Below are 12,376 nucleotides of genomic sequence, written 5' to 3' on the forward strand. Positions count from 1 at the left end.
CTCCATCTGCAGTGATCATGGAGCCCAGGAAGATAAAATTTGACACTGCCTCCATATCTTCCCCTTCTATTTCCCAGGAGGTGATGGGACCAGTGGCCATGATCTTAGTTTTTTTGATGTTGAGTTTCAGACCGTTTTTTGCACTCTCCTCTTTCACTCTCATTACAAGGTTCTTTAATTCCTCCTCACTTTCTGCCATCAGAGTGGTATCATCTGCATATCGGAGATTGTTGATACTTCTTCCGGCAATCTTAATTCCGGCTTGGGTTTCTTCCAGTCCAGCCTTCCGCATGATGTATTCTGCATATAAGTTAAACAAGCTGGGGGACAATATAAAGCCTTGCCATACTCCTTTCCCAATTTTGAACCACTCAGTTGTTCCATGACCAGTTCTAACTGTTGCTTCCTGTCCCACATATAGGTTTCTCAGGAGACAGATAAAGTGGTCAGGCACTCCCATTTCTTTAAGAACTTGCCATAGTTTGCTGTGGTCCACACAGTCAAAGGCTTTCGCATAGTCAATGAAGCAGAAGTAGATATTTTTCTGGAACTCTCTGGCTTTCTCCATAATCCAGCGCAAGTTAGCAATTTGGTCTCGAGTTCCTCTGCCTCTTCGGAATCCAGCTTGTACTTCTGGGAGTTCTCGGTCCACATACTGCTGAAGCCTACCTTGTAGGATTTTGAGCATAACCTTGCTAGCTTGCGAAATGAGTGCAATTGTACGGTAGTTGGAGCATTCTTTGGCACTGCCTTTCTTTGGGATTGGGATGTAGACTGATCTTTTCCAATCCTCTGGCCACTGTTGAGTTTTCCAAACTTGCTGGCATATTGAATGTAGCACCTTAACAGCATCATCTTTCAAGATTTTAAATAGTTCAACTGGAATGCCATCACCTCCACTGGCCTTGTTGTTAGCCAGGCTTTCTAAGGCCCACTTGACTTCGCTCTCCAGGATGTCTGGCTCAAGGTCAGCAACTACATTGTCTGGGTTGTCCGGGATATCCAAATCTTTCTGATATAATTCCTCTGTGTATTCTTGCCACCTCTTCTTGACGTCTTCTGCTTCTGTTAGGTCCCTCCCATTTTTGTCTTTTATCATGTTCATCTTTGTGCAAAATGCACTATGCTGTCCTGTTATTATCTGCCAACCTGCTGGTGTCCTCCCACTGTATTTCAAACAACTCCCATCACTCTTAACCACCATGCTAACTGGAGGTAAAGAACATTGTTATCTGCCCTTTTGGCAGAACACAGGTTGGGGAAGATTGGCCTAGGTAACTCTCAAAATTCTTGGGTGACATGAACTCTTGATATGCATAAGGACTGCTAAACTCTCAGTTCGGAGTTGCAGGTGTGAGCCTAACACATTCAGCATCAATCCCAAGGTGCTAAATATCTACTTACGGCCAAAGCACACATTGGGAGAAATCTATTTCTAGATCCCTCAAGTGGCAAAAAATGTGTAACTGTGAAAACACATTAAGAAATAGTACGCTGTACCATCATCAGGAGAATTGCCTCTGAAATATAAACAACAACTTCCTTTGCATATTTGCTTCTGGCACTGTGCATAACGAGACAGAGAGAAAATATTGTAAAAGCAGGAGAGACAAATTTCTTTCCCTTATTTTGAAGTTACAGAAGGTTCCTCCCCCCACTGCTTCCCAGTCAGATCTTAACATGAGACTGATGAGCTGGATGGACCATCAACTGTGGCCTACTTATGCCACTGAACTAGTGGCAGCAGGAAATTAGGCCACAGTCATCCTAAAACAGCAACTTTTTGTTTACATTGCCCATGATTAAAGCAAGAACAGTTGCTCTGTGAAGTCTTCAAGCAGTAGTTCAGCCTTCTGGTGGATGTGTGACATGTTCTTGAAGAGCATGGCAACTTTTTAAACTAAGCCTTGCAGCTCGCAGTCTTGCTATGTCATTTGCTAGACCATAAAGGGCCATTCAACCATGTACCATCCACCACACCATCCCAGACTTTTAGTGTCACTGCTTTGCAAAGTGCTTCTGTTAATAAACCATTTGGGGGGGAGGGGGGCTTCAGCTAGGCTAGTGATGAACATGGATATCCTGGTTGGGTTTTTGTTTGTTTTGCAGCCCAGGGAGCCTTTCCATTTTTAGACTAAAATAAAAAAACATGCTACAGAAAGTGTGGTTCTCGTATAAAATAGGGCATGCTCCCATTCCACCTTATTTGGGCTGAAACCTGGCCCAAACGGGTACTTGTACCATAAACGTATAAGAGGCCTTCAAGACCCTACAAGTGCCCTGAATGTTTGAACTTCCAAAGCTGTCTGAGGTGCCTTTTTCACACATGATGGCATCCTACCTGCTCTCTTGCCAAAGCTTGTTTCTTGGAATGGCCTCCCTTCTCCTGGAACTTACAGCTCTCTCATCGACATAGTATGTTTCTCTCCCTTTGTGGCCATTCATCCTAACTGCTGTTATTGCTTCTTAATACCTATTGCCATGTTCTTTATGTTTTAACTAAGTTGAAGTATATGCAATTAAAATAATACCATATTCTTCTTCCACCTGCCCATACCTACTTCCTTCCCCGTGTCTACACTGGACTATAAGCCATCTGGGATAGGGATCCATCATGTCCTTTGAAAAGTGCCATGTATATATCTATCACTGCACACATAACTTTAATCTTTTTTCCTATCAACAGCACACTCTTTCCATCAGAGGTGCTGGTCTCCATCCAGTGGTAACTGTAAATATGAAGGCCATACTTCCCAAATAAGCTTCAACAAAGCAGTTCCAAGTGAACACGTATTCCTTATTTCCTATGAAACGTGGTTACATTCAATTGTAAGACAACTATGCCTAAACAAAATAACTTTCAATTTTTCTTTTCCATTTAGAAATCACATGTACCTCCCAGTTAAGTCCTATGCAACATATTGCCTCCATTACATGGATGATGCTTGATATTATTTTTCCTGTAAAAATTGGGCCTCTTCATTATTTCTAATTTCCCTCTGGAGTTCTGGTCACCTCAGTACTAACTACCCATTTTTGAAACAATAGGGTATATCAGAAAATGATAGAATTAACTGAGAAGGCCATGAAATTTATTGCTAAGGTAAGTCCCAGCATGGTGGGCTAGTGCAAACTCATCCTCTAAAACTAGAAAGCCCTATACGTCTGCACAGCAGCCAGACGTCCTCTCATATTGACAGAAATAACCTGTAATAATCCCAGTGCTGAATGGATAGAGATTTAGAGATTTGGATGGAGGGGTTTTGTAGGGCATGTAGTCCCACCTGTTATATGATGGAGGAAATTTAGAACTAGACTTTCTTGAACAAAGGATCGTGTAAATTCTACCTGAAGACCTCCAGAGACTATGAGCCCACCCATTCCCTTTAAGGAGTTTGCTTTATTGGTGAACTGCTCTTATCATGAAGATGTTCATTCCAAGGTTGAATTATAATCTACCCTCTTGTTAGATCTTGTCCTGAGGAATAAAATATCTTTGCCCTCATCTTTATGACAGCCCTTCAGATATCTGAGGAGAGCTACCATGTCCATCCTTAGTTTCTTCTACAGCAAACCAAGCATGCTCAGTTTCTTTAGCCTTTCTGCACAGAAGTTGTTTTCTATTTCACTGGCGATCTTTGTTGAACCAGTTCTGACTTGGCTACCACTTTCTCAACATGTGGGCATCCAAACTGAACAAAGTACTCCAGTAAGTTCTACGTGAAATGAGGAGGAAAAATTGCTTTTCATGGCTTGGAAAGATTGCACTGACTGTTTACTGCAGTTGCATCACATCATTGACTCATATTCCACTTATGACTGAATGCACCCTTGAGATCCTTTTTAAATGTACTGTGGCCAAGCGTAGTATCCCCCCATCCGCACGTTCAATATATATATATATATATTTGTCCAAATACAGAACCTGTCTCCATTCTATCAAAGGAATTCTGAAATTGGTTCCTCTGCAACGTGTTAGTCCCTCCCTTCTGGTTTTGTGTCATCTGAAAATCTGGATAGGACTCCCTCCACCCCTTCATCTCTAAACCACTGACAAACAAGTTCACAAGTATCAGGCTCAGGACAATCCCAACCAATTATTTTGGGTTACAGAAACTAGGCAAGTAGATTGTGCCCATCAAAACAGTCAGTTTCACAGGAACAACCCCAAAACTTTTTATATATCTTCTGTCACCAGACAGTAGAAGTCTGTCCTTGCTCCATAGTTCCGAGATCCTAAATCAGAGATGTCGATCTCACTCCTCTGGTTGTCCCCAAGCTGCACTTCTTCCTTTGTGCCAAGTGGTGGACCATCAGCGCCAATTATACGGGGTGGTGGTGGACCTTTGAAAATGGGCCCTCGGCCACCTGTTAGATGGGAAGGAGGTGGAAATTGGTAACAAGGCAAAATAAGACAATGATGATCAAATTAGACTACTAGTTTCAGTACTTGAAAATGACTGATAAGTCCTGCAAAGCATTCACAAAGAGAACGTATCTACAAGTCAAACCTATCTAACACCAATTCAAGTACCACATATACAAATTGTATTTTGCACAGAAGGGTAATGAATCCATTAAAGACCCCTCGCCTGCTTCAATGAACTACTGTTTCCAAGGATTCTTGGAACAACAGAAAAAGACTATAAAACTAGTACGAAGCGCAAACTGCAGGAGATCAGTAAGTAGGGGCCAATTTAGATTGAGGAAACAGCTTGAAAGCATGCAAGTGCGAGTAGATAAATAGGTACCACCACAGTGGGATGGTAACGGCGTTCCATGTCTAGTTGCGCTGGCCACGTGACCACGGAAACTGTCTTTGGACAAATGCTGACTCTGCTTGGAAACAGGGATGAGCACTGCCCCCTAGAGTCGGGCACAACTGGACTAAATGTCAAGAGGAACCTTTACCTTTACTATGAGGGGAAAGGGTTACAAACAGTAGCTTGAGGCCAGAGTCATTGCTCCAATCAAAGCTAGAGCCTTCATGGATGCTTTGAACCAAAAATGGAAATGTTGGGAGATTTGATTACTGTACTGTATATGTATTTCATGTGGTTTGACCTTCAGCTAATGATTTTAAAGTTAGTGGGGAAGTTTTATGTCAGTACATGCTTTGATATGGGGCTGACAGCAGTGGTGGGATTCAAATAAATTAACAACAGGTTCTATGTCCTAATGATAAATAAATAAATAAATAAGTAAATAAATAAGTAAATAAATAAATAAGTCAATATTTAAATATGTAAATATGTAAATAAATATGTAAATAAATATGTAAATAAGTAAGTAAATGCCCAGGACAGTGGGATCTGATGAGGATTTCTTCCACAGTGGTCTCCCTACTGCCTATTATCACAACTACTTCTCACATAATTAAGACATCTGGATAAGTGCATCTGTTTGGGCATACTGCTGCTGTTACCCTCACCATGGGCATGTGCCAAAAACACACACACAAACACACACCTCACAGTGGGTGCTTATGACCAAGTTTGACAGAGAACTGACACATCTCTCCTTCCCTTTACCTCCTATTTTGCCCTATAGCTCACCAGTAAAAATTGCTTCCCTCCCCTTTCCTGCTCCTGAAATGACTGATAGCCCTGTTTGTTGTTACCTGGAGGCAGCCTTTGCGCACCTGTTGTGGAGTTCTTCTCCCCCCCCCGCTTCCTTCTGGCTTGGAAGGTATGTTCCCTTTTCAGTCTGTTGCCACTCCACCTCACCCCCACCACCTCAATCGGTCCTTCAGTTACTGACTCCTCTGAGGTCTCCTCCTTCTCCATCTTTCCCCTCCACCTCGCACCCACCGCTTCTCCTCGTCAGTCGCTTTGGGGGTGTTGGTGTTGCTGGCGGCGCTGGTAGTGATGATGGCTTCCCTCAGAGCCCTGGCAGCTGCTTCCTCTTCTCATTTTCCATTTTTCCTTCATGCCACAGTTTCACCAAAAACATAAGACTCCCCCCCTCCACTGTCTTCCCCAAATTTCCACCTTCCATTTTCATCTCCTCTGTCCTCCTCTGCTGCCCCTTTTCTCCTTCAGCCCCACACAAGTCCTCAGGGAAGAGTCCTAAAATACAAGCCTTAGTTTTCAAGGAGAGTGCTGTGTAACCCCATGCAGTGCAGGTTTAATCTCTATTCCCTGCTCTGGGGAAACAAGGAAGGTAGTTGTGTGGGAAGAAGGGAAGGAAGAAGAAGGAGAACCTCACTTGCCTTGAAAGGCCCATTAGGGTCATCTTGAATGGCACGTAACACACATGTAAAGCGAAGATGAACTTGAGAATAACTCTCAAATTCTCTGACCCCTTCTGAAAAAAAAAGTTCTTACCACAGAGCAACAGTAATAGTAATAATGAAGCTTTTTCTGTAGCACAAGCAAGAGAGGGCTGCCACCCTGGGATGTGAACTGGTCTCTGAACAATGCCACAATCATTTAATCCCTCCCCATTCCAGGTTCTGTAGAAAAGTTGGAGGCAACAGGAAAAGAGGAAAACCAAATGTGAGATGGATTGACACCATCAAAGAACCCACAAGGTTGAGTTTGCACCAGCTGTGCAGGGCTGTTGAGGACAGCGCAAAGGGGCAACGTTGCAAAAACAGAAGCTTAAAACAGCATGCTGACATGTGGCTCTTCAAAGAGGACTATCCCAATTAACAAAAATTCAATCATCTTTGCAGACACCCTTGGCCTGATCGGATCGTATGGCAGATACCCTGGACTGCCAAAAAATATGAGTAATTGGGTTCTAGATCCAATTAAGCCTAAATTATCTCCAGAGGCAAAAAAAACAAAAACAAAAACAAAAACAAACCCTGAGGCTGTACTACTTTGGGCACATCATGAGAAGGCAGGCATAGATTGAAAAAGACCATAATACTTGGTAATGTGGAAGGCAGCAGGAAAAGAGGAAGGCTAAATGCAAGATGGACCTACTTCCTAATGAAACCACAAGCTTGAGTTTGCAATAGATGGGCAGGGCTGTTGAGGCCAAGCCATGTTGGAGATTGCTCATTCCTAGGGGCATCCTAAGTAGGGGGGAATTTGACGACACATAACAATAACAGCAACAACAGGTTTTTTATGCATCTAACTGCCAGTTCCAGAAAGTTGAAAGGTTATTCCCTTAATTGTTTGTTGTGGGTTTTTTTCGGGCTCTTTGGCCGTGTTCTGAAAATTGTTCTTCCTGAAAAACCCACAACAACCATCAGATCCCAGCCGTGAAAGCCTTTGCAAATAGATGCCCTTAGCCACTTTTAAATTTTTTACAATCATAATAAAATATAATACCTGATAGAGCCTGGTTCCCCATTAGTTTTTCCATAGATCCTAAATACTAGATTTCCGCATACCAATGGAAAAAGTGGCATGTTCCCTCCCTGAAAATCTAAATAACTAATTAATCACCAACAGGCTTCTGACCTTTTTTCTCCAAAGTTCAGGTATTTATTTCTTTCAAAAAATAGAAGTATCAGTTTTTTTAAAACCCTGGAGCCTTGGGTTGTTTGTTTGTTTATTTTTATTTTTAACCCATCTTTCTCCCTGCAGAGTGTCTCCAGTGGTTCACAAACCCTGACACAATGATAAATATTTTTTTTTACATCCCACTATAAGGCAGCATAAAGATGCAATAATACATAAATGCTAAAAGGTTCTAAAGGGAATCCTGTTGAAATAATTTTGAAAATATATTTTACATGATAAAAATTTTTAAAAGCAATCCCATTTCATTTCCCTCCCTCCATTTCTCCACAGCAGTTTACATGTTAAAAAAGCCTACCACAAAAGTCTTTGCCTGCCAGAGTCAAGACTGCATGGCAAACAGCTAAGGCAGGGAAATATTTAATAAAAAGCCAGCTTTATGCTCAAACATAGTTTGCCTTTTATGTATTATACTTACTTACTTGAATAATCTCAAAAATGAAAGCTTGAAACTTAAACCTATCTCAACACAGTCCTCTTGAAGATGCTGGTCACAAATCCTTGATTAGTATGCTTTAGTCCCTCCTCCTCCTCCTCCTCCTCCTCCTCCTCCTCCTCCTCGCAGTCCCTCCAGCCCCCAGCCTGAATGTGTGGATAGTTTCGATTCCCCTTTGATATGTTGATCTGCTTTCTTCAACCCTAGCCTGATGGTAAATCTTACTAGTGTTAAAAAACTGATAGCTGTCTTCCTGTTTTTGAGTAAGCCTGCCATTTGTCTCCTCAAATTGTCAGAGCAACAGCCTTAGTTGTCTTTAACTTGAAAAAAAACACATAGCCCCCCTCCCTCCCCCCGCTCGTCGCTGGTCACCTGGCTCCTCCGGCTTCATTCATCTCAGGCCAGTAACCGGATCTCCGAACTAAAATAAAAAATAACAACCACCTCTATGGAACCGGTGCGAACCGGGTCAATCCCACCTCTGGCTGACAGGCATAAAGGGCCCCAAATATTTCAACACCTAGAAAACTGGAGGACTGAAACTGGGAATTCACTTCTTCAGGTAATAATGTTTTGCTCCTTAAGAAGAGCCATGCCAGATCTGACCAAAGACTTATTTAATTCAGCATTCTGCTCCTGTGTAAACCAGAAAGATGCCTGATGGGAAGCCCATAAGAAAGATGGGAAGCCCATAAGAAAGTTGTGGACACAATAGCACGCTCCATACAGTGAAAAACCCAGCTGCTAATCTGAGGGCAGATGCTGGGTATCATAATGTACAATAAAGGTAGTGACAAAATATAAGCTACAGGAAACAATTGAGAAGGAAGTTCTCTTGACCAAACTCTACTGACTCATGTTCCTAGCTCTGATTCATCCAAATGAGAGCTTGCACGGGAAAATGTCTGGTTAAATAGTGCGGTAGCCCACTGTAAGAAAGGGGCTGAAGCTACTTGGATTTATTTTCACCTTTTTTCACTCAGTGCCACAGGGCTTCTGCCATTTCCACTCACTCCTCTTTTCCCCCATGATTAAGGCATCTGCTTTTCTTAGCTTATTCTTTCACAAAAGCCCTTTCATATTTCCTTTCTATATGCTGTTCATCTTTATACATTTGCTGGTTTTGCAAACAACAGTGAATGGGAACACGCTAGGATGCCACATCAGGTATAAGCTGCAGATGCACCACTGACCCATTTTTCTCCATAATGACCAATTGTCACTCTTCCTTTTCCTGCATTTAGGCTCAAAGCCATTGCTTGCCTCTGCAGCTACTGCAGCACGCTGATTTGATACTTTCAGTAAAACTCCCTAGTTCCCCAGAAGTCTCTTCCTTGAGAGGTGCCAGCTGATTTATAACCACTGTTTGACAAGCCTAAAGGCATAATGATATTGCTGCAATTCATAATTACCTCATTTGGTATACAAATCTGTCCAGCTTATAGCACTTGGCAGTATTATGAATCAAAGAGACGCACACCCATACGTAAGTTTCATCTTCTGCTTGGAATGTTAAATGAAGTTCTGAGTACCTCTGGTCAGCCTTCAGCAGGCCTAGAGCCAGAAGCCAAGCTAATTTGTAGGCACACACACACTGCAGTTCTGTAACATTAACCCCTTTCTCGGTTAAACCTTTGTTGCCTAGCAAGAAGTATGCGACTGGAGCACTCCACCAGACAGGCTCTTTTGGTGAGCATCGTCTGTATTGAGGGCAAGCCATTTTTTTCAGCTGCTTCTTACAAGAACTATATTAAGCCTCTGTTCCAAACCTAACCCTGTCATGTTCTAAGGTGCATTTATTTAGGGAGCACAGATTGTGAATTTATATATAGCTCTTCAAAACACCTGGCTGCTGCTAAAGGGTGGATGCAGGGCAAGTGGAATCAAAGGGCAATTCCAGGAGCACAATGTACGAGCACTCACCCATGCAGCATGATCTATGCAGGACGACCCAGGAAAGTACTCGGAAAACATTTATGCATTTCCTGAATAATGACTGAGAAAGCTTGTAAACATTAGGCTGATTTCAAATCAAGCTAAGAGGCGTTGATCCTTACAGATAAATAGCTCTGGGTATAAACATTAGGAAAAGAAAACGGGGATTTGGGTACTGTATATGAGTGAAAAACTGTTTCAACCAGAGCAGGATTGGGCAAAATGTGTTCCTGGTACCACAGGAAATCCCACAACCCTGTTTTTATAAATACACACACACACACTGCCAAATAAAATACACCCTCCACTGGCTCCCTCTTCTTCCAACAGAAAAGGTGAGTTGCCACTTCTGGGAATCCAGTTCTGGAGTGGAGTTTGATTTCTGAAATTAGCCACAGCCCCACCCTTAACACCCCTTCTTCAACAATAGAACTCACTTCACTGCAATCCTGAATTCTTTTTGCAACAGGTAGCATTTAAAAGACTACAGAAGAGAAATCAGACAGAGGAGCAGAATATACCCTTCCAGTCTCAATACGTTTGACATGTGTTACTTCCATCAGAGTGGGAATACTTTAAGAAATTAGGCACCTTTCAGAAGAATGGGATGTGTTCTAACTAGCTTGGGGGGTAACTGCTGGACCCGGCGTACGCTATGGAGGCTCAAATATCAGCCATGGCCAGGAATGCTTTTTATCAACTTTGGCTGATTGCCCAGTTGCATCCTTTCCTAGATAAAAATGTTTAATAATACTTGTTCACGCATTGGTAATATCAAAAATAGACTGCTGCAACACTCTATGTAGGATTGCTCTTGAAAACAGTACAGAAGCTTCAGCAGATACAAAATGTGGCAGCCAGACTGATTAACTACTTTGATCACATTTCTTCACTCTTAGCCTGCCTACACTAGCTCCCTCTCTGTTTCCATGCTCAGTTCAAGACACTGGTTATGACCTATAAAATCCTTAATAGCTTTGGACCTCAATACTTGTCAGACTGTAACTCCAAGAATACAGGTACCTCTTTCACATCTCCTCCGAATTCACATTGTTAAGGGTGGCCATTCTGATGAAGGCTAAAAAGATGTCAATGAGGAATCGTACCTTCCCAGTGATGGCCCCTATTCTGTGGAACAAACTTCCCATCAAGTTGTGCCATTCTCCATCCCATCTGATATTTAGAAAACTAGTAAAGAAAACTCTATAAGGCAATCTCTAAGACCATACTCCCAGAAGTCAATAATTTTTAAATGTAGGTTTTCTTTTTTACTATTACGTTAAAGTTGGTGCATCGCTATGTTGAGCATATTATTCTACAGTATGGTGTGGTGCTCGGGTATTTTGTGAATTCCTAGAGTAGCAGATGTTCGCTAATGGGACAGTATACTAACCAACCAAACAAACAAACAAACAACCAAACAAATAGCAATTCCCCTTACAAACAAGAGAATAAAGGACCTTGGGCATCCCTGCACACTGCAGAAAACAGCAGCCATGCTAAGGCAGAAAGTCTACATGGTACCTGGCAACATCATGCAAGGAATAATACCTATTAATGACACTGAGCAGACACCTTTACCAAAATAAGCCAAATACTGCTCTCTTAATTGAAAGAAGACTTCATGCAAACCCATGATTTTCTCTGTTCTTCTCTTGATGATAAAATCACAGAGTACACCAGGGAATATGGTGTTGGCTTCTGCTGAAATCCATTGTTCCACCTACTGTGGGGAGTGAAAGAATCCTGTCTCTGCAGCCCCACTCATCAGCAGGACCAGTCACCCTCATTAGTGCATATGCACTAACACTGTCGTCTACAACAGAAGTCAAAGATACATTCTATGATGATCTGGCAGCTACTGTCAAAACAGTCCCTGAGAGAGAGCCACTGTTCATTCTCAGAGACTTTAACGCTAGAGTTGGTGCTGATCACAACTCTTGGCCCACCCGTCTAGGCTGTTTTGGCATTGGGAAGATGAATGAAAATAGCCAACACTTGCTGGAGTTTTGCTGTTATTATGGTCTTTGTGTCAGCAACATGTTCTTTAATACAAAGCCTCAACACAGAGTTTCCTGGAGACATCCAAGATCGAAGCATTGGCATCAGCTCAATTTGATCCTCACTAGACGTTCTAGCCTTCCTAGTATTACAATCACATGCAGTTTCCAGAGTGCTGATTGTGATACTGATCACTCCCTGGTGTGTAGTAGAGTAAAACTGCGAACAAAGAGATTGAATCACATAAAAAAGGAAGGAAGACCACGTATTGACATCAACAAGACTCGCAATCAAAGAAAAGCGGAGGAATTTGCCCATGTGCTTGAAGAAACCCTTCCAGGGCCAGCCGATGCAAATGCACCTAAACAACAGGAACATTTCAGGAATGCTGTTTATAACACCCCCTTGTCCACATTTGGCAAGAAGACCAAGAAGACGGACGACTGGTTCGAAGCCCATTCTGAGGAGTTGATGCCAGCCATCGAGGATAAGAGGAGAACTCTAGCAGCATACAAAGCGTGCCCTA

General features: G+C 42.4%; 1 protein-coding gene across 5 annotated transcripts in view; it reads right to left on the reverse strand.

The window, feature by feature from the left end:
• Positions 1-2,776: 2,776 nt before the first annotated feature.
• SIGIRR (single Ig and TIR domain containing) overlaps positions 2,777-12,376 on the reverse strand; it is a 58,621-nt gene continuing 49,021 nt past the window's right edge. For 4 of the 5 annotated variants that reach the window (XM_020784082.3, XM_020784083.3, XM_078383590.1 and 1 more), the window contains exon 11: positions 2,955-4,368. In XM_020784082.3, coding sequence (XP_020639741.3) covers positions 4,178-4,368 — 191 coding nt within the window. In that variant the 3' untranslated portion in view covers positions 2,955-4,177. Of the gene's footprint in view, positions 4,369-12,376 lie in introns of all 5 variants that reach the window. The other variant, XM_020784080.3, reaches the window with a different exon arrangement.

This window comes from Pogona vitticeps, chromosome 1 (assembly GCF_051106095.1).
Source record: "Pogona vitticeps strain Pit_001003342236 chromosome 1, PviZW2.1, whole genome shotgun sequence".
NCBI lineage: Eukaryota > Metazoa > Chordata > Lepidosauria > Squamata > Agamidae > Pogona > Pogona vitticeps.